Source organism: Pyxicephalus adspersus, chromosome 12, assembly GCF_032062135.1.
Source record: "Pyxicephalus adspersus chromosome 12, UCB_Pads_2.0, whole genome shotgun sequence".
Lineage (NCBI taxonomy): Eukaryota > Metazoa > Chordata > Amphibia > Anura > Pyxicephalidae > Pyxicephalus > Pyxicephalus adspersus.
The window spans coordinates 28,371,384-28,391,563 of record NC_092869.1 but is presented as its reverse complement, the minus strand read 5'-3'; the positions used below and the strand labels follow the sequence as shown (position 1 = coordinate 28,391,563).

General features: G+C 38.3%; 1 protein-coding gene across 1 annotated transcript in view; it reads left to right on the top strand.

Annotated features, from left to right (window-relative positions):
- The window catches only part of MAPKBP1 (mitogen-activated protein kinase binding protein 1), an 80,107-nt gene that overhangs the window by 44,838 nt on the left and 15,089 nt on the right, over nucleotides 1-20,180 (top strand). Inside the window, exons 4-15 of the mRNA XM_072427647.1 lie at nucleotides 250-307; nucleotides 1,829-1,999; nucleotides 5,748-5,885; nucleotides 7,320-7,502; nucleotides 8,890-9,050; nucleotides 11,194-11,383; nucleotides 12,843-13,027; nucleotides 13,108-13,199; nucleotides 14,280-14,405; nucleotides 16,080-16,150; nucleotides 18,012-18,136; nucleotides 18,453-18,528. Coding sequence (XP_072283748.1) covers nucleotides 250-307; nucleotides 1,829-1,999; nucleotides 5,748-5,885; nucleotides 7,320-7,502; nucleotides 8,890-9,050; nucleotides 11,194-11,383; nucleotides 12,843-13,027; nucleotides 13,108-13,199; nucleotides 14,280-14,405; nucleotides 16,080-16,150; nucleotides 18,012-18,136; nucleotides 18,453-18,528 — 1,576 coding nt within the window. The remainder of the gene's footprint in view (nucleotides 1-249; nucleotides 308-1,828; nucleotides 2,000-5,747; nucleotides 5,886-7,319; nucleotides 7,503-8,889; nucleotides 9,051-11,193; nucleotides 11,384-12,842; nucleotides 13,028-13,107; nucleotides 13,200-14,279; nucleotides 14,406-16,079; nucleotides 16,151-18,011; nucleotides 18,137-18,452; nucleotides 18,529-20,180) is intronic.

Sequence of the window (20,180 nt, the reverse complement as noted above, 5' to 3'; positions counted from 1 at the left end):
AATTTAACATAGCCTATCACAAGTTAACACAAAATTAATTGGTTTCACTATAAACTGTGGTTGACCCGATGTTAGCCTGTGTAAACTGTTGGTATAGTAGCTTTAGGCCACCATGTCTTATCTTTCAGTGTTTGCATAGTACATCAGTAGGTTAATATTGGTGGGTGGGTGTCTGTTCTGGTTTTAATACGCTAGGACATCACTTGTATTTCAGTTTTAATAACAAAATTTCTTATGTCTTTATTTCAGAAAAACGATCACTGCACTTGCATTTTCTCCAGATGGCAAATTCTTGGTCACAGGAGAGGTATGTGTTTAATAGTGCAAAATCTTGAGATTCTCACCCTTCTTCCACATGTCAGATATTTGCCACCCAAGAGGAATAGTCATAGTTGTCTCGGCTGATAATCCGGTTTCGGTCTAGTCACATCTGTATTAGAAGACAGTTGGGCTGTACCAGGCAGCATGTAAACAGTATGTAAAATAAACTGGACATCGGGTCCTGATATTTATTGAACCATTAAGGGGTGGGGTGGGTAAGTTTTAGATCAGTGTGGACAGAGAAGACTCAATAATAAAAAATCTGGACTACTTCATTTCAAAGTATACCAATTCCTCAAGCAAGCTTTTCCAAAGATAGGAGTAGCATGCTTAATAGCGAACAACTTAACAATAAAGACCAAAATAAAATAGGGGGGGAACATTTCATTGAAGAATAAAATGCATTCATGTACACTATAAAAGGTGTCGATCCATACTTGCGTGAATCAGTTGCTTTTTCTAACAGTAACATTTCAGCATGGTGTTTCTTTAAACGCTTCCACTGTATGTAGGTCAGTCATCCCGAAACAAAAGCACTGGAGCCATCTGTGTGTGGATGCTTGATTGAGCAGGGAAGTCATTCAGGGACGCTGCAGCATGACTGAAATAGGCAATGGCCATGGTGTGATGAAGAATACCGGGCTCTATCTCCCTTCAGTTGGCACCTTACTTCTTTATACAAAAAAGTGTTAGACTGCTTACTCAGTAGTCACACCCTGGGGGGAAAGAAATAGGCACGTTTGGTAAAAGTGAGGTAATGTGAGTAGTCCTGGTTCAGTTGCACCAATATTTCCTTTTTGCACTGTTCTCCATAATTAGACTACACAGATGTTGGCAGTGTATTTTCTTTCCATCTTGTCATTGCCCGGTTTCTGCAGGACATCTATTTATAGTCCATCCCAGATGTTGGGATTTTTTTTTCATCTGTAGACATATGTCCATTTTTACAGGCCATAAAACCCTTTATAAAATTCTCAAGTAGAGAGACGACATTAGGTGGAGGCTATATCTGCTTCCAGTGGTTGTCCACAAATTACAGCTGGCCTTTTTTTTATCTTCCTGTCTTCAGTTTGCCTCACTGAATATATTTTAGTAAAACTCCATGTGCAGGGATGATGATGGTACATGCTAGAATCGGTACCTTGTTGTGGCCGGGCTCTGAAGATTGAAGCAAAGAACATAGAAGACATAAGTTGGAAACTTAGCCCTTGGCAACCAGTTAAAATCCTGACGTTTGTGTATATGTGTTTGTGTGTGTATGTATAAATAAATGTATGTATAAAAAGGCAATGAAACATCTTCATGACAGATCCATGAACAATGTTGGGTGACCTCTGTACACATCAAATTCATCAGGCTTGATGGAGGCGTGTTACACTTTTTTAGTATATGTATAGTACTTGATTTCTTTTCATTTGAACTGTGTTGCTGTATCTTTACATTTTGTACGATTGTTAGTCTGGAAATAAGTTTTCTGAATTTTTTGTTCTGTTTTTTTTTTTCTCAGAGTGGGCACATGCCAGCTGTACGGGTCTGGGATGTGGCTGAAAGAACACAGGTTGCAGAACTTCAGGAACACAAGTATGGAGTGGCTTGTGTGGCATTCTCTCCTAGCTCCAAATACATTGTGTCGGTGGGATACCAACATGACATGATTGTCAATGTGTGGTCATGGAAGGTAAGTCTTGTTCTTGACCTCTAAGAGTTTGTTGTAAAATGGACACACGCGCGCACACACACACACACACACTTTTTTTTTATTCATGTTAATGTTTCAAATTTCCTCTCATCGGGGAAAGATCATCAAGTATTATTGCAGCCACTTTAGCATCATGTGTCTCCTCCTACATCCCATTTTATCTCAACTGTGCAGTCTCCTTCAGCTTTTTACCATTTGACACTTCTAACAGTATTAAATGCCTGTAGTGTTCTCCCCAGCCCCTTTTAGCTGGCCACACCACCTGGCACATTTTAGTAACCACCCGGCTGTTTTTGGGTGGTTATAGAACAGTTGGGTCATAATACAGGGGCTGCCACCTGCCTAAAATTTCTTCTCACCCAGCTTAAAAGAATTCTGGGTTGGCCACTGCCTGTTTTCCCCAATGCATGCTGTAGTTCATTCCGTGACCCAATGCTTCACTGCTGTGTCCTGCAGTGGCTTAGATGTTAGAAGACGGTACAGCACACGGTGCGGACAAAACATTGCACACACTTGGAAGAAAGTGACTAATGGAGGCTGTCAAAAATGTGAATTGCATCCCAATGCACTTAGTAGAATATGCTATTCTTTTTCAGTGTAGAGTGAGGTGACTAAATATCTATCCTTTCCAATGTTTTGCGGCTGGTTTAAAAACCAGTGCTGTCATCCATATCCGTTGATCTGCGGTTTTATTTGGTTAATCTGGGTGGTACAATGGAGGCTAGCAGTGAGTGTCTTGCAGACACTCTGATGTTACACATTTGTTTCTGAGCTGGCAGTAAAGTCATGCTGGGCTTTTTAACCGCTTGTCAGATTCTGGCAACTATAGAAGGTTAGAAGAGAAGAATAGGAATTGTTTATGAAGCTAAATATGATTTTACTTTTTGTTTCTGCATTTCATCATTGTAGGGAAGTCATCCAAATGCCATTTAAGGATTTGGGAGGTGATTGTAATCCTTACTGTAAGAATGACTTCTCTGAATATACTAGGAAATTGAATGTTTAGACATGGTGGGGCAGATGTATATGGTGCTGGGCTTTTCAATTTTTATTTCACTGCAAAGCTCCCCTTTAATATGGAGGTAGGAACTAAGTATGTTAAACCTGTGCATACACATCAGCCGCAAGGTCTATGCACACTTATGATTTTTATAATAGTAAAGCACATAGTTTTACTGATTATGAATATATATTCAAATAGAGAGCCCACTCATTTCTGCTTCACATTTATTAATTGCAGCTATCAGTGGGGTTTTTATAGCGCAGGGCACCATACTTGTTTGTTTGTTTGTTTGATCATACAGTAATATTTACCTGCTTAAAACAATAAAGAAAACACATGTATTATGTGGTTCTGCTTTTTTCCAATAGAACATTCCTACTTTTTTAATGAATTTAATTTTTTACATGTAATAAGGAATGCAGTTACATACATTTTACCATATACATAGACGTAAGAAGGCCCATTTTACCCACTATGAGGGCTAGTTACAATAGAGTTGTTGTCTTTGGCACATTTTAGATATTGGGCAATGTTTCTTACAGTTAGATTCAGATCTGACTTCGAGAATTTAATAACAATGGTGATGCAGAAAGATAGAGGAAGTAACACAAACCTGGTCTGCAGAAATTACTCTTCCATTGACTTATGTGATGTTCCAAGGATTCTTATTAGTTAAGAGCGTTTTTATGTTTGGATACAATTTGTGAATATTTTAGCTCTTATTTTTGCTACATGATATTAGTTACTCAAGGTTTTGTCTTTAGTCTAGAAATTCTCTTTAGTTATAACAACATATACCTTGACCTTAAGCAACTTGCTTAAAGCTGGGCTCAAAGCTAAATTGTTTATCCACAATATTCCTGCCTGCTGGGATATAAATAAATATATATCCCAGCAGATATATAATACTATAGAATACTAAGCACATACCAGAAGAGCATCAAGAGCCTCCTCCTGAGGGTGCTTTGCTATAGCGTCCTAATTTTGCTGTGTAATGGTGCAAAAAGTGGCGCTAATGTCATCAAGTCAGCAATGCGCAATCAAAAACTATCCACCTGAAAGAAGAGGCGGCATAGGAAGACTGTGCATGTCGCATATTATATGTGACAGTGTAAATTTACTTGTTCTTTTGCAGCTGCCCTTAAAGTACAAATTGATTTTATAGTGTACTATAAAATCTGAATAAACAATATCTTTTGGGTTTCCAAAACGTTACAATATAAGAACAAACCTAAACTAGCTATTCCTTAAAAATGAAATCGGAAAGGTCTATGCATATTTTTGGTTTGTGCAATCAGTCATAAGATTGTATACCATATGCACTGCCTTATACACTTAGTATATTACAGTGAACCTTATCACTGCTTGGTTTCCAAAATCATATTTATAGTCCTGATAAAAAAGAAATCCCACACTGTCCAATCAACATAGCAATAAAATAATTGTTCCCGGCCCAGGCATTCTACTGTGACCACAAATTTAAAAACTGTGTTCAGTAATTATTGGTGGAGAGCTTCAAGAATTTGAGATAAGCGGGTCAAAAAGATGCTGATGTACAGAGGTAATGATTACCTCTGCTGAGACACAAGAAATGTTTGAGTAACCTGAGAGTATAAATTTGCATGCACTGATAATGTTTTGTTTGATTGCTCTCTTTGCCTTGTAAATGTTACAGTAAAGAGAGGTTAGCTGGTAAACTTTGACTTCAAATATTGCATTGCTTGCAAGGGAGTGCACATTGACTCTGGCATTCCAAAGGGGGCCTTATAGGCCAAGGAGACACAATGTGTTATTCGGTCTTGGTACATTACTTGGTACAAGTCAGACAAATAATTCTGGCATATTATCACAGCAGTACACCTGCAAATAATATATATATATATATTACTTATACAAGTGCCCTGATGGAGATATGTTAGGATGCCTAAAAGCTAGCTCTGCATAGGGCACCCTGGTACGAATGACAATCAGTACAAAAGCCTGTAAGATGTTCCGGCCATGTCAGGGTAAAGGCTGATTTATAAACATCTCTGATCCTCTGGGAAGAGCTATGAATCTATTTAACCAGATTACTGGAGTTAAATACTAATCAATACGACAAGACCTTACATGTCTTCTACAGATTAATACATGGAACTATCAAATGAGAGCCAACATCTACAGGAGCTGTATCTTATTAAAAAAAAGCTATTTGTCAGTTTACTATGTTTTCAGCCTGTTGATCATGGCAACTGTTTAGTTTATGAATTTTGTTGTTAAAATATACTTTTATACTAAAAAATTAGAACCCCCAATTTTACACACATTTACCGGTTTTGGAAAGTCACAAATGCAAGATCTGTTTTCAGGATGTCTTCAAACATATACACTATATACACCTGACTATCACACATGCCTAAAGGCGTATGGCCAAAAATGCACATCTCTCTGGATTTTGTCTGATGGAAAATCAAATTTAGTTTGACAGCATACAAAATGATTTTTGGGAAATGGGCCATTTTAGTTTTGTATTAGCAGTTTGGGGTAGGTCCATTTCTTTTGCAGCATAACTGCACAAAACCATTATTATAAATGCATGGTTTGAAGAGTTTGGTGTGGGTGAACAACATATTAATGCCCATGGTTTGGTAGTACAGGTGTATTTTAGTGGTTTTTCACTATTTTAAAAAAGCAGGTTTGCTGATATAATACAATTTTCCTAATCCAATGTCTTTTTCTTTCCAGAAAAATGTGGTGGTGGCAGCAAACAAGGTCTCTAGTAAGGTAACAGCAGTGTCCTTTTCTGAAGATAGCAGTTACTTTGTCACCGCTGGGAACAGACATGTCAAATTTTGGTACCTAGATGAGGCAAAGTCATCAAAGGTAAGCCAGTGAGTATGATGTCTGGATTTGATGCGTAACTATAGAAGTCTTGGTGAAATCAGCAGAACTGGCACAAAATGTATCTTTATTAATTTATTAGGCAGTTGGAGCAAAAAATATGGAGAGCTTTAGTGACAGATCTTGGTGACCCCTCCATCTCATGTCTGGGAAATGCCAATTACTAAACTGCAATGAACCCCAAAAGCTATAATGGCAGTGTCGTTGTCCTGGATGCTTCCATTTACAAATACTAATGTCTGTTTGTTCTTTAATAACACAGAATGTAGAAGCTTAGACTACAGACACTTCTTTTTATTGCCGCCTGCTTTGTGTTTATTTCTCAACGTTCTAAGCTGGCACAAGAGCAGTGTGATTTCATTCTCTTCTCTTGCCAGCTAAATCCTGCCAGCTGGTATAGGAAACTATAAGAGTGTGATTACTTCTGGCTACACACAAAGCCCTGATGAAATTATTTTTTCAAATAGGGCTTGATAACATTTTAGGAACATTTGTGTCTGTTGATGGTGGGAAATGGTAAATTTAAATAAGTGCAGTGTTTCCCCCCAGCCCCTTTTAGCTTGGTGCACCACCCAACACTTTTTTTCAATGACCACCTGGCTTTTTTTGGGTGGTTACTGAAGAGTTGGGTCACAATACGGGGGCTGCCATCCACCTACAATTTCTTACCACCCAGCTTGAAAAAAATTTCTGGCTTGAACACTGAAGTGCAATGATTCCTTTGTTCTACATGCTGTCATTGTAAATATGTAAGTGGTTGTGCAGCCAATTCCTAACTAAATTAATTGGCTAATAAAAGTGTTCACTTTGTGATTTAGAGCAGAATGTCCTGTAAATTCATTGTTTTGTTTGTCACATCTATAATCATTGTGTGTCACAAAGTTTAATAGTCTGTTTTTTGCTTTTACATATATATGTGATGCTGAAAATATTTGAGATTTAACCGAGCTAAGCATAGTTGTGTAGTCACCTTCTGAATTCTAGACCCACATTGGACTCTACTGTCTGCCTCTTACCCAAAATTACTGATTTGAATGAACTAGGCTAGATTTTTATTATACAGTGTGAGAATTATCCATGATTATTACAATTTGAGCATAAATAAAACAAATGCATTTTATAAAGATCAGTAGATCTGTAGCTTGAGGTTTTACCTTTCAGGTTTCATAGCCACCTGTTGGTGAGTATGGATACCCATTACATTAAATGATCAATTGGAGTTGCCTGGAGTCTGCAGTGAGTGGGGGAGTGGGGGGGGGGACAAGCTTATTACTGGGTAAACATGTAAAGAATTGGAATTTTTATATAAAAATATTTTTTTAGTAATTTAAAAAGTGTTTTGTCTTGGGTGTAAGTTTATAGCCAGTAACTTTTAGGTATGCATTTGAGGTTCCTTAGTATTATTTTTCCTTTCAGGTGAACTCTACCATTCCACTACTGGGGCGCTCTGGCTTGTTGGGTGAACTCAGGAACAATTTCTTCACTGATGTTGCTTGTGGGAAAGGCAAGAAAGCAAGCAGTACCTTTTGTATTACATCCTCCGGCCTACTATGTGAATTTAATGATCGTCGATTGCTGGACAAATGGGTAGAGCTCAGGGTGAGTGTAAGGAGTATGCTCCATTTGTTTTGGAGAAACTCATCAGATTTGTATGGCTGGAACAGTAAATGGTGTCCTGTTTTACTATTTGTGGCACTGATGTCTTCATTAGTAGTATAGAAAATACGAATTCTTCTCTTGTGAGTCTGTGGTGTGGAGGAGCACTGATCAGGATTGGTTTAGACGTGGAATTGTTAAATTGGTTTAATTTTTCCCTTATGTTTATTATATTATATGTACATGCTTGTTTTAAGCTGAATTACTTTCTAATGATAAAGGGAAAAAATTACAGTTCTGGTCAGTACACCTTCAAAATTAAGTCGAAGGCTCCATTACATCTGTTCCAATGTCTTTCTTTAAAACAAACCTGTCGTGTTGAATATATAAAACTTAAAGTTCTAAACAGATATAACTCATTTTTACTGTGCTTTTTTTTTAATTCAAAATATAAATTGTAATGCCTAAAATTGTGAACATACGAGGGGGTACTGACAAGTTTCTGGCTTTGCCCAGAAAGAAGAGAGCCAGAGTTATGAAATAACACATTTATTCAACATATTACCCCTAAGACTGATGCACTTGGTACAGCGTGGTTGCAGCTTTTCTAGACCGTTCAAATAAAAGTCCTTTGGTTGGACCGCCAAAAAGTCCTGTGCAGCTTCAAAATGGGCCAAAACGGCTTTGGATGCTTCAACTCTTCTGATCACTGTTCAAACATTTCGGCACCCACTTCGCTAAAAGCTTGCGCATGTCTAGGATAGTGTTGATAAGAAACCCAACACGCTCCCGTGAGATGTCAAGTATCTGGGCTATCTTTTTTGCGGATATTCGCAGGTCCTCAATATTCAGCTAATGGACAGCATCGCAGGTTGCCGGGTCAGTTGAGGTTGGGAAGCTCCCACTGCAGGGCTCATCTTCAACGGTGAAATGCTCAGTCTTGAAACGAGATATCCAGGTTTTGACAGTGCTGTAGGAAGGACACTTCTCTCCCAGTGTTTGTAACATCTCAGTGTGAATGTCCTCTGCTGCCTTTCCCTGGAGAAACAAACTTCACGACGGCCTGTAACTCCGACTACGTTAAACTTGCTTGTGCCTCTGCCATCCCAGCTTCTCACTGAAAGAAAAAAAACATTTCAAGAATGGCAAAGACCTGATACTTGCACAGTTAACACAATGAGATATTAGGCTGTCATATGCCCCCACACTCATTTTTCTATTTCACCTGGAAGGGGGCAAAGCCAGGAACTTCTTGGCACCCCCCGTACAGTATATATTGTGAGTTCCTGGGCTAAATGACAGAATGTTTGTTTTTAGCACATGAATGCTTTCAATCCCTGTTCCATGACTTAATAATATATCCTAATGTCTTCATCCTTTTTCTAAACAGACCACTATGGCCAGCTGCATACTGGTGAGCCAGGACTTTATTTTCTGTGGCTGTGCAGATGGGACGGTACGCATCTTCAACCCAAGCAACTTGCACTTTCTCAGCACCATGCCAAAGCCACACTGCCTGGGCGTAGACATTGCTACTGTTACTGAAGCTAGGTGAGCTCTAATTTAAAAAGAAATAAACCTGTGTAAACTGTATTTTCTGTTAAGCATTAATAGTCTCTTCTCTAGACATTTTGTTTTATGCTGGTATTAGTTGATCAAGTATGCAAAAGTCAATCTGTACACAAGGAATAGGAGTGAATCACCTGCTGGCTTCTACTATGTTTATGATGATATTCCAAGAGTTGAATTTTCCTCTAGTAATTCCTGACTTTTCCTTTCCTTGACATTATGAATGTCCTGGCTACTTTTTCCCCAGCTTCTTAAGTTAAAGATTTCATTATATTGAATAAATACTCTACACTGGGGAGTTGCAGCCTCCTGATAATGGCCACAGAAAATTTCAGCTGTCAGGTGCTTTAGGTCTCCAGCATCTACCAAAACTGTAGATCTTTGTTGATGATGTAACCTATTTATTGCCTCTTGGGAGTCTCTGCTTTTTGCACAATCCATTTTAATTCAATGTATCTATTTTTTATGGTGTTCCCTGTTCTAAAAAACTTTTGACCCTTCTCAATGCAAAATGGGTTTGAAGTCAGCAAAACAGAAGAATTAGAATTTCTTACTGGTTTTAAATATCAAATACACACAATAGGTAATGATGTCACATGTTTCAGACACAGGGAAAAAAGCCCCGTTTTCCAATTTTAGCAGGAATTCCTTAATTATGAGGGATATATATTGGTGTTGGTAATCTGTGATTTCTTATGAAATGAGAACAAGGAATACACTGGTAAAGGGGGTTGTGCAAATGGAGCCAAAACCTTATGTGATTACTTAGTTCTTTAGTTGTTGGGCGGATATGCTTGGAGGGAAAGTGATGAAACTTTTTTTATAGACCAGAAAATAATCTGAGCACAAAGGTCGTAAGGGCTATATAGATTGGTATATGGGCTATCCATGAATATTGGTTCACTCCTAAGGATGACTGACTGCTGTGTATTGGTGCCTGGGACATGCATAATATATACACTGTTAAGTTACAGTTTCCCAGGGCTTTGTCGTGATATTCACTAGTACTACACTCAGTTTTTGTATCCACAATTAATTTTCATAGGGTATAAATGCATCTGCTGCCCCCAAAACCCAAGCGGAGGGAATGGAATTTAGGCCAGTCATTCCTACTGCAGTTTTCCTAAGAGCAGGCATTCTTCTGATCCGTGTCTCTGCCTGTGGCCTCCTTCTCCCCTGACCCCCAGCCCACAGCTGTGTGGTTTGGCTTTCAATAGATCCTGTGTTTCCTTCACCAGTCCTGCGGTGTTTAATTTTTCATTTGACTCCTATATTTCTGCTGTCCTTTTTTTTTTTTTTCTTTCAGTAGCATATAGCTTTCTTTGAGGAAGATGTCTTTCCTACTTAGTATACTAAGTCTATGAGTTCCACAGAACAGTATTTTACTATACTAGTTGTAGTATACTAGTATACTAGTATTTTTTTATACTTAAATTTTAAATCAGGAGAGTGAGTTAAAAGCAATTAAAAGTCTTGAATTTGTCTATTTTTGCCCCTCAAAACGTTTAGAACGTTTAGTACAAACTGTGGTTTGCACATTTCCTTTTTCTACTTGGTATCTTGGATGAATATATTATTCATCCCTGTATATTTCTTTTATCTTTTTAACATTGTGTTTATTTGGTAAGGCTAGTAATCAAGAACTAATTTAACCAACACATCTAAGGTCTGGTAAGCTTGCTAACATAATGTTATTGAAAAAGATTTCAGCACTGGCGGATAATGCTGTCACTGTAAAGCGAAGAGAGGAAACCTTTTGAGTGGGGTTGCAGCCGGCTATAAAAATATTTCTAACCTTTCCCCGTTTCATTCCGAATCTTAATAAAACTTAAGTTACAGTTTATGTTCTGTGATGTGGAATGTATTTTCAGACTAACATCTATAATCTGTAAGTATTCTGCCGTTTTAGATCTCTTCTTGCTTATGATTGGGAGTAGACAGAAGGTTAATGGGTTTTTAGCTCGGCATATGTGCCTTCATTAGCTTAAAAGATTTCCCCTCATTTGTAAAGTGCCTGAAAGCTGTTAACAGTAATTGGACCAGATAAAATGAACTGCTTCTAACTAGAATCGTGCAATTATATAATAAAAGGCTAATGTTTTTCTATTTGGTTTCTACCTTCCAGCCGCCTCTTCTCCAGTCCTGCAGATGCCAAGTACCCGGACACTGTAGGGATGACTTTTGACCCCACTAACCAGTGGCTGTCTTGTGTATACAATGACCACAGTCTGTATGTATGGGATATTAAAGACCTGAAGAAAGTGGGGAAAGTCTACTCGGCCTTATATCATTCTTCATGTGTCTGGAGCATTGAGGTATGAGATTTCTGCCAAACAGGGCTCCTAATAGAGCAAAAAAAGCATGGGTACAAAAGTGTGTATGTTTACAATGTGGGGATGTGTTATTGTTACAAAAATCTTGCAGGTTTTCATGTTAACAATAACCTTGAATGCAGTTCCTCTGATTCCTGGACTTTGTTATCCAGCCTAAGTGGCTTCTACTGTTAAAATGCACCATAGGCTAATCATGGACTGAGGCAAACACAGAAGCCAGCACGTGGGCAATAACTACATAATGTTAATGACTGGTAAGACCCATGAAAGAGGAAGCCTTAAAAGCCACAGGACCTAAGGCTTTACTTTCCTTACCTTTTTGTCTGTGTCTGGGTGTAGGCCCAACAGTCTGCCATACTGGGCTGGTGCATAAATGTGCACGTTCATGTTATATGAGCATTATATCATGGTATGGTATAAGAGGGTGCAAGGAAGGCCCTCCATCCAACTCCCATGACTGGCATATTTCAAGAGAAAAAGGTTTCAAATGTTCTTCACTCACTAGTTGATCACCCTATTCCCCCAGACAGATGAACATAACTTTCACTGCTATGTAAGCAATATTGGAGGGTTCCTGACAGGTGCAGGGAAATACGCTTGTCAAGCACCCCTTTTTGACATTATTAAGCGCTTAGATCAGGGTTCGGCAAACTTTTTGGACTACTAGGTCATTTCAGGAGTTAGAGACGGCACACTAGGCCAGAAGAAACAAGGTGTCCAAGGAAAGGTTTTTCCAACTGTGACTGCAAGCGATCAGCCTCAGTCTTCCGCTCACCTACGATGATATCACAGGAACTCACGATAACACGTCAATTCAATTAGGCCAGATCCAACAATAAATAACTAGGGTGCGTTAGGCCAGACTGGATTACTGGCTAGGCTTTATCCGGCCTAAAGGCCAGAGTTTGCCTACCTCTGGCTTAGATGTTCACTTAAATGTCATTGGCTCGTTTGGTTGCAAAGAATATGACAAGGGATCAATTTGTTGTATTTAATAACTCAAGTAAGCTTTCATTTTTAAAACAAAAAATTCTTTTTAGACCAGAATAGTCTTTAGAGCCTTCTGTAAGCCCTAAAAAATTTGTTCAAGCTGTCAGCTGTCATCTTTTATGGTGTGTCTCTTTCAGTACTCAGTATTTTTTTTTTTTTTTTTACAGTGCTACTAAGAGTACCTAGCTGTGTTCTTTCTTAATTAAATGACTGCTAGCACTGGCATGTATGGTTAAATCCATATATCTAAAAATTGTGTTAATTCTGCTAAGCCCAAAGCAGGCATGATCATAAAAATAGGTCACCTGTATCTGAGGGCTGTGACGTTTTTTGATTAGATAGTTGTCCCTAAGGGGATATTGTAAAAGGAAGAAAACACCACCACCATTGTTTGCTTTTTCACATTTGCTAAACTTTGGCAAGTAAACGTTTTTGCATGCTGCGATTTCAGGATCTAATGAAAATCCTCCTGATAGACAATAACACACAGGCCTTAGTGGATAACGACTGTAACGGTGCTGGCCTGGCAGATAAAGTGGACCCTCAAATACTAGACAACAAAGTTGGCATTCGTTCTGTTTGTGTGAGTCCCAATGGGCAGCACTTGGCATCGGGGGACAGGACGGGTACTCTTAGGTAATGGCATTACAATTTATTTATGTTGTTGTAGTCCAGAGATTTAGATTGCAGAGTTGATATTTACATTCATTTTGTAGGGTACATGAACTACAAACCCTATCGGAGCTGTTGAAAGTGGAAGCTCATGACTCTGAGATCCTGTGTTTGGAGTACTCTAAGCCAGAGACGGGTGAGAATCCTCTGTATTTTCATTCTAATTTTTTGGTAATGTCTATATTGGGGTGAATATTATTTCATACTAGGGCCGTATTATTTCAATGATCTTGCAGAGCAATGATATATTACAGAGCTCTTTACAGAGACCTTAACCTTAGGTGCATCCTTAACATAATATTGGTCTAAAGCCATTTATTTTTTACTTTTTCCCCTTGTGGTGAGGCTCCAGCATTTAGCCCACCAATATGGAATGCTGATAAAGGTGATAGTGACTGTGTAACATTTCTTTCTTTAGTTGATTAGATGTCCTACTGTGGTTGACTCATATAAGCAGATAATATACTGTAACTGTCCCTAAATATTCATAAATGTGGAAGTTACTATCATGTAGACTGTATGTTAGCATGCCAGACTCATCAGCCTTTTAGGCTTCTCTTCAACAAGAGTTTATTGACTTACCTCAGGAAAATGAAGAATAGGAAAAAAAATCAGAATTGCTGAATGTTGCATTCCTATTTAAATGGGTCATGTTTGAACTTTGAAAGTTTGGTGTATAGTTCCTGGGGTTACAGCTATCATTCTATTTTAAATATGATGAAATGCAAAAAAAAACCTTTTCACAAGCTTGGTTACCCTAAGCACTGAGGTCAAGGTACTGAAAGCTAAATGTAGAGGGGTAGGTTTAAATTGTTTACATACAGCAGTGTGTTTTGTGGAACTACCATTAAAATTTAAGTACCATTAAAAAGTCTACATTGTTTCAATGCTAACAAATACTCTAAACAAAAGGTATGAATTATTTATCCAGCCTGGTTAAACTGCTGAGGAACCCATGACAGGCAGTCAGGTGATTAGATGCATCCGCATGTAGTTGCATGATCTTCCAAACCTTTATCTACGCCTAACAGCTTTAAAGGTATATAGTCATGTATGTGTATATTTTCCCTGGCATTCTAGAAACTGTAATTCTGCTTAAAAATTTTAGAAAGTGTTTTTTGAGAAAGTGAGCATTTGTGCAGTTTTAATCCATTAATGACATCTGACATTAAACACATGTGTCCTCTTTTAATCCTTTTCTCCTTCCTATTATCAGGATTAAACCTACTGGCTTCCGCCAGCCGAGATAGACTTATCCACGTTTTAGATGCTTCTAAGGATTACAGCCTCCAGCAAACTTTGGATGACCATTCTTCATCGATCACTGCTGTTAAATTTGCTGGTAATTTCTGTTGCTTCTTACAAAGTCCATTACCATCTGGAACATGACATGTTCATTAAATGTGCACACTCTTTTCAGCTATATATAGGTTTATATAGTGCCATCATAATATGCTGTGCTGTACCTAAATAGGGGTTGCAAAGGACAGACAGATACAGTGACACAGGAGGAGGAGAGGACCTTGGCCCTAAAGAGCTTACAATCTAGGAGGTGGGGGAAGTATCACACAAGGGGCAGGAAGATATAGAGTGGTGGGAAGTAGTGACGGTTTAGGAGACTGAAGATTGGTAGGCAAGTTTGAAAGGATGGGTTTTGGAAAGTAGGAGCAAGCCGAATAGGACACGAAAGACCATGCCAGAGAGTCGGGGCAGCACTAGAAAGATCTTGGAGCCATACGTGTGATGGTGTTATGAGTGAGGAAGTCAGTAGTAGGTCATTGGAGGAGAAAAGAGAGCTAGGGCTAGGGGAGTATTTTTCTATCAGGTCAGAAAGGTAAGTGGGACAAGATTTGTGGAGGGATTTGATGGCAAAGCACATGAGCTTGAATTTGATTCCAAGGTGAAATGGAAGCCAATGAAGAGAACTACAATGAGATCAAGCAGAAGAGGAGCTGTGGGAAGGATAGATGAGTCTGGCTGAGGCATTCATAATAGACTGTAGAGGAGAGAGTCAGGTTAGTGGAATACCAGAGAGGAGGGTGTACATGTTTTTTCTTCTATGTTTTTCTAAGATTTTTGAGGTTACCCCTGAGCTGCTCTTAATGTAGAGAGCTGTAAATTTTAAGGGGCACTTGCTCAACACATACTTGTTTATAGATCCGATAATTATGGCAGCAGCCATTACTGTACATTACTGTACAGATTTTAAATAATCTAGTAAGCTAGCCCTTGTGGTAATGCTCTGTAATGCAGTCATTGACCTGGAACATGAATCAAGAAATGTTATTGATATATTTACAGCATAGTATGAATTATTTATTGTGACTCCATAGTCCTTGAGCCAAGCAACCAATGTTTTGGGGGAAAAAAGAGCCCAGCAATCTCAACCCCTTTTTTTCTCTCATGACATTGTCACTTGTGTTGGCATTGTTATGGTCCAAGGTTACCCATGTTCATGTGACTTAAGAACTCTTTTTATAACACATCACTAATCCTCCAAGGTATTGTCATACCTGTATGTAACCTTCAGAAAGGTGGGCCTTGCATTTCAGCCTAATTTGCCCTTTAAACATTTCACTCAAAAATGTTTTATTTACCTTCCATTCAGGGAAAAGTGTTTTTGCAAAAAGAGCTGTTACATACCTTGCCATTATTTCCTTTCTGCACCTTCCTCTGTCAAAGCTTTCAACAATACCCATTGCTTCATATATGCAAAAGCATGTGACTTCCCAAGTGGAGGTCTAGTAGCCAGGGAGTTTTCAATTTAGACTCTAATGTCCAGCACAGAGATTTTGGTCTTTGCAGGTTCTTGAAGAACAGCAGGAAATAGGCCTTAAAAAAAAAAACTACTATGGATAGTAATTACAGATCAATTTACTTAGCATTGTGAAAGTTGTGGTATTTGGCATTCTGGTCCTTAAAAAAAAAAAAAAAAAAAAACTTAATATAAAAACAAAAGACTACAACGTTTAATTATGCAACCCAAAACTAACCAGTTTAAATGTTACTTTTCTAGCCAGTGATGGCAAAGTGCGGATGATCAGCTGCGGGGCCGATAAAAGCATTTATTTCCGCACTGGGGAACAGGTATGTAAATTCAGGTATTTCACACTCATGCATTACTAAGTGGAAACAACTCATCTTTGAACAAATGCAGTAAAAAGGTCTATAAACCAGATTCCACTGTTTTACTGGACCCTTTTGACACCGTGTTGAGTCATGACTGTTAATAGTTGTTATACTCTGAATTGTTCTTTAACGTTTTATTGAACAAACATTTACTTACTTTGTATGTGCTATATTTTGTTTTAGGATGCAATAACTATTACTGGTTGTAGCATTGGAGAAAAAAAAAAATACATTGGCATCACATAGGGCTCTATTTATAAAACGGGTTTGGTGTTTGGACTTTCACCCAAACATTCCCTGGTGGGAATAATATACTGATGTTAAAACACATGGACATGGAGAGACATGGGAGTATTTGAGAGAATGTTTGACAAGTAGAGCCCATAAAGTCTTTTCTTATATCCATTTATCGTTGTTTAATTGACTGTGTAACTTAAACATACCTAAATCCAAAACAAATTGTTTTAAAATTAAAAAAACTGGCAAGGTGTTTGAGCTTTTTTGCATGTCTCATCTACCAAAAAGCCCCTGCTCCTTTCTCCTAGCAATCTTTGTGTAATTTGTCCATGGCATATGTGCAATACAGTACACACCCCTGATTCACTCAGAAGAGTCCTGGAATGATGTAACTCCATCAAGCATTTACAAGAGCAGGGTAAACCTAGCAGTAACTGTTGCTTGCATATTATGGTGATGCGTACGCTCATCCATACTGTAGTTCCCCAAAAAGTGGACCTGTTGCAAACACCGGTATGTCAGCTGAGCATGCAACAAAAATGCAGAGGTTACTTTTAGTAAAGATTCCTTATTAAAAGCAAGCAGTAGATGCAGAGGTATTGGCAAACTAAATGCGTTTTCAATACTTCACATTTCCTATTAAACTCCAGCTCGGTCCTATCCCTAAATTCCATTGGCCATTAGGCATACATCACATTTAATCACCAGGAAAAGTCCAGTTTCCCAAATATTTGTCTGTAGTCAGCCGATTGTTTTGGCATACAGGTTTCACTAAAAGTAATCTTGCATTCCTTTAATTTTTCACCAGTTATCCTGTAGAGAGGTTCTATAACATATTACAACTGTTGCCATATCCTCAGTCAATTATTAATCTGTTTTGGCATTGCCTTGATAACGCGTCAATAAATTTTCCTGATAGCATTACAAGTCTGTTAGGCATAGTGGCCCAATCCAATTAATATTGCATACAGATGTGACCTTCCAATCAATGTTCTCATGAAAAAGCAATTGGAATTTTAGTCATTTGTTGTTAATTGTTTGTACACACAGGACATTGTCTATTTTCATTAGCTCTTTGCAAGTACTTGTATCCTATAAACCATCAGCTTTAAAGTGAATCAAAGTCAATCTGAAGTAAAAGGTCTTCCCATACTGACCCAGCCTTGGTTGGGAACTGTGACCTTGATATTACAGTTCTTTAATGTAGACCTTCCAATACAAAGATTTAGGTACTTGGATTACCCTGTCACTAAACATGTCACTGTCCTTTAGAGAAGATTTCTGTGAATAAAAATGGTTTCTATGAAAAAAGATTAGGATAGAAACATTTTATGCAGTTTAAAATAGTTCTAGAATATTAGACTGTATCTACACAATATATCAGCAGTTCTGGATGTTGTGTCCTTGTGCTCTAAAGTTAATATTTGCATGGCTTTACCTATTCAAAAATGAGGAATAACCCAGTTGTTTTTTGGATGTGTGATGAAATATATATGTAGCTCATTTGTACTCCATGTACTTTTTCCGAATCCATTGTGGGTTTTTTTTTTATGATTTGGTAATTGTGACTCTAATTTTTCAGACGGGAGAAGGGACCATCCATTTCACCCGCACACATCACATAGTACGTAAAACCACCTTGTATGACATGGATGTAGATCCCGGTCTGAAGTACGCAGCCATTGGCTGCCAGGACAGAAATATCAGGTATGATCTAATTTCACATTTGGTTTTGGGATTTCATATGCAAAATGACTGAAAGATCAGCAGTAATATGGACAGTATATTGTATCAGCATGTTGCTATTAAAAATAATTGGCTTCTGTGGATTACTGCACTCTGCTCATTCCCCCTGCTCTCTTTATTGAATATGCCTATAGTTCTAGTAATCAATAACTCTTAACCAAAGATCTTCTTTAATCTGCCTAATATTTTCCCCAATCCCTAAGCTGCTTTTTATTATTTCTTGTAATCAAATAATGTTAAATGAGCCCCATGTGACCCTTAATATGTTACTCTTCAGGATATTTAACATCAGCAGTGGGAAGCAGAAGAAGCTGTATAAGGGCTCGCAAGGTGAAGATGGGACTCTCATTAAAGTAAGTCTTGTTGTATTGTTGGCAGATATTCTCCTTATTCACATTTTCAGAGATTTGTCTGTCACATCCTTTTATGAATTTTTATTTAAGAACTGCAATGAATACATATTTTAATTAAAATTTATTAGATCCCTAGCAATTTAGTTTCAATTATTGTCCCTACTCTGGGTATTGGTAAACTGGAGATCCAGGAATATTATAGTTCAGTGGTCGCCAGCCTTTTTGGTTCCACGGACCGGGTGCCACACAAAGGGGAGAAACATCCCCCATAGTGACGTCATGATCTGCCGCAATCTGCCCACTCTGAGCCTGCAATCTGTACAGGGGACATGGCCCGCCTCTCTGGCCATTGCACCCCCCCAAGCGGGGTTCTTTTCAAAACCCCGCTCTGGGGTGCACCGGCCAGAGCCGCGGACCACCAAAGTTTTCTTGCGGACCACCGGTTGGTGACCCATTAGTCACCTATGTATAGTACAGCCAAATATGTCTATATCCATCAATCATTTTAAATTGTAGAGTGTGAGCAGTACAGCAATATCACTTCATTCACCAGCAAATTATTACCGCATTCTACCCCTAAGGAATGTTAAAAACAAAAATAACCCCAAATTTCATGTACATTTTAGCCATTTCACTGTTTGTTCTCTTAGGTTGCTGATTATCTATGGCTTTTGATTCAATGCTGCTTCCTACTATCTCATTAGGCCTGCATTATAATGTAGTTACATATTACTGGAAAGATCTGAATGATATAAATAGAAGTCCCCATCATGAACTCTCTATGGGTGTCCATAACAAAAATTCTCACCTGTCCAAGGCATTTCTCTGCCCAGAACCCATGTATGAGGCCTCTGTCCAATAACTGGGATGGCAAGGTATGAAAGAGTTAAGTGCATTTTACAAGGCAGTCATAGATTTCTTTGGCTCCTTGCTTAGTAGTAAATGCAAATCGGCATTATTTACTGCTGACATTAAAGCACAGTCAGCGAATTGGACACAGATCTTCAGGGAATGTTTCAAGCTGTAGTAATAATTTGTTTAAATGCGATCCGTGCTTTTATGTATTTTATATGTCTGCTTCTGCTTTTTTTTCTCTTCTTTTCCTCTATCAAGCACTTTCACCTCTGTCATCTGTTGTCACTCATTCTTCTATTGACCAATCTCAGACTGTACATATACTACATATTACTTTAGGATTTTAGGTGCTTTTATTCATATAGCATGGCAGAATTGTCACCCCCTCATTGGCTCTCTGCACAGGTATGGTTTACCCTTTATTGCTGGGACATAGCCCTCACACAAAGACTATACACATATGCATGAGATAAGATATTTGGGGAAAACTATGTGCCAGTATGTTTTTACAATGTATTTTGTGTAAAGAATAATTACTTTTGGTTCCTTATGTCCAGAAAATCTGGAAAATGGACATTTTAGAATCTCTAAGTATTAATGTGACACCTGGATTTATAGCTACCCCCCACATTTTGTTTGTACAGCCATCATTCTTCATGGACAAGCAAGTTGCTAGCTAAAACCTTGACAGCAGGTGTACTTGGTTTGGATTAGGACCTCAAAAGCACGAGAATTCAGTTTCCAAAGCCTGTGATGGCCGCAGATTGTCCCATCCACTGCCAGCTTTGTTTTGGTTA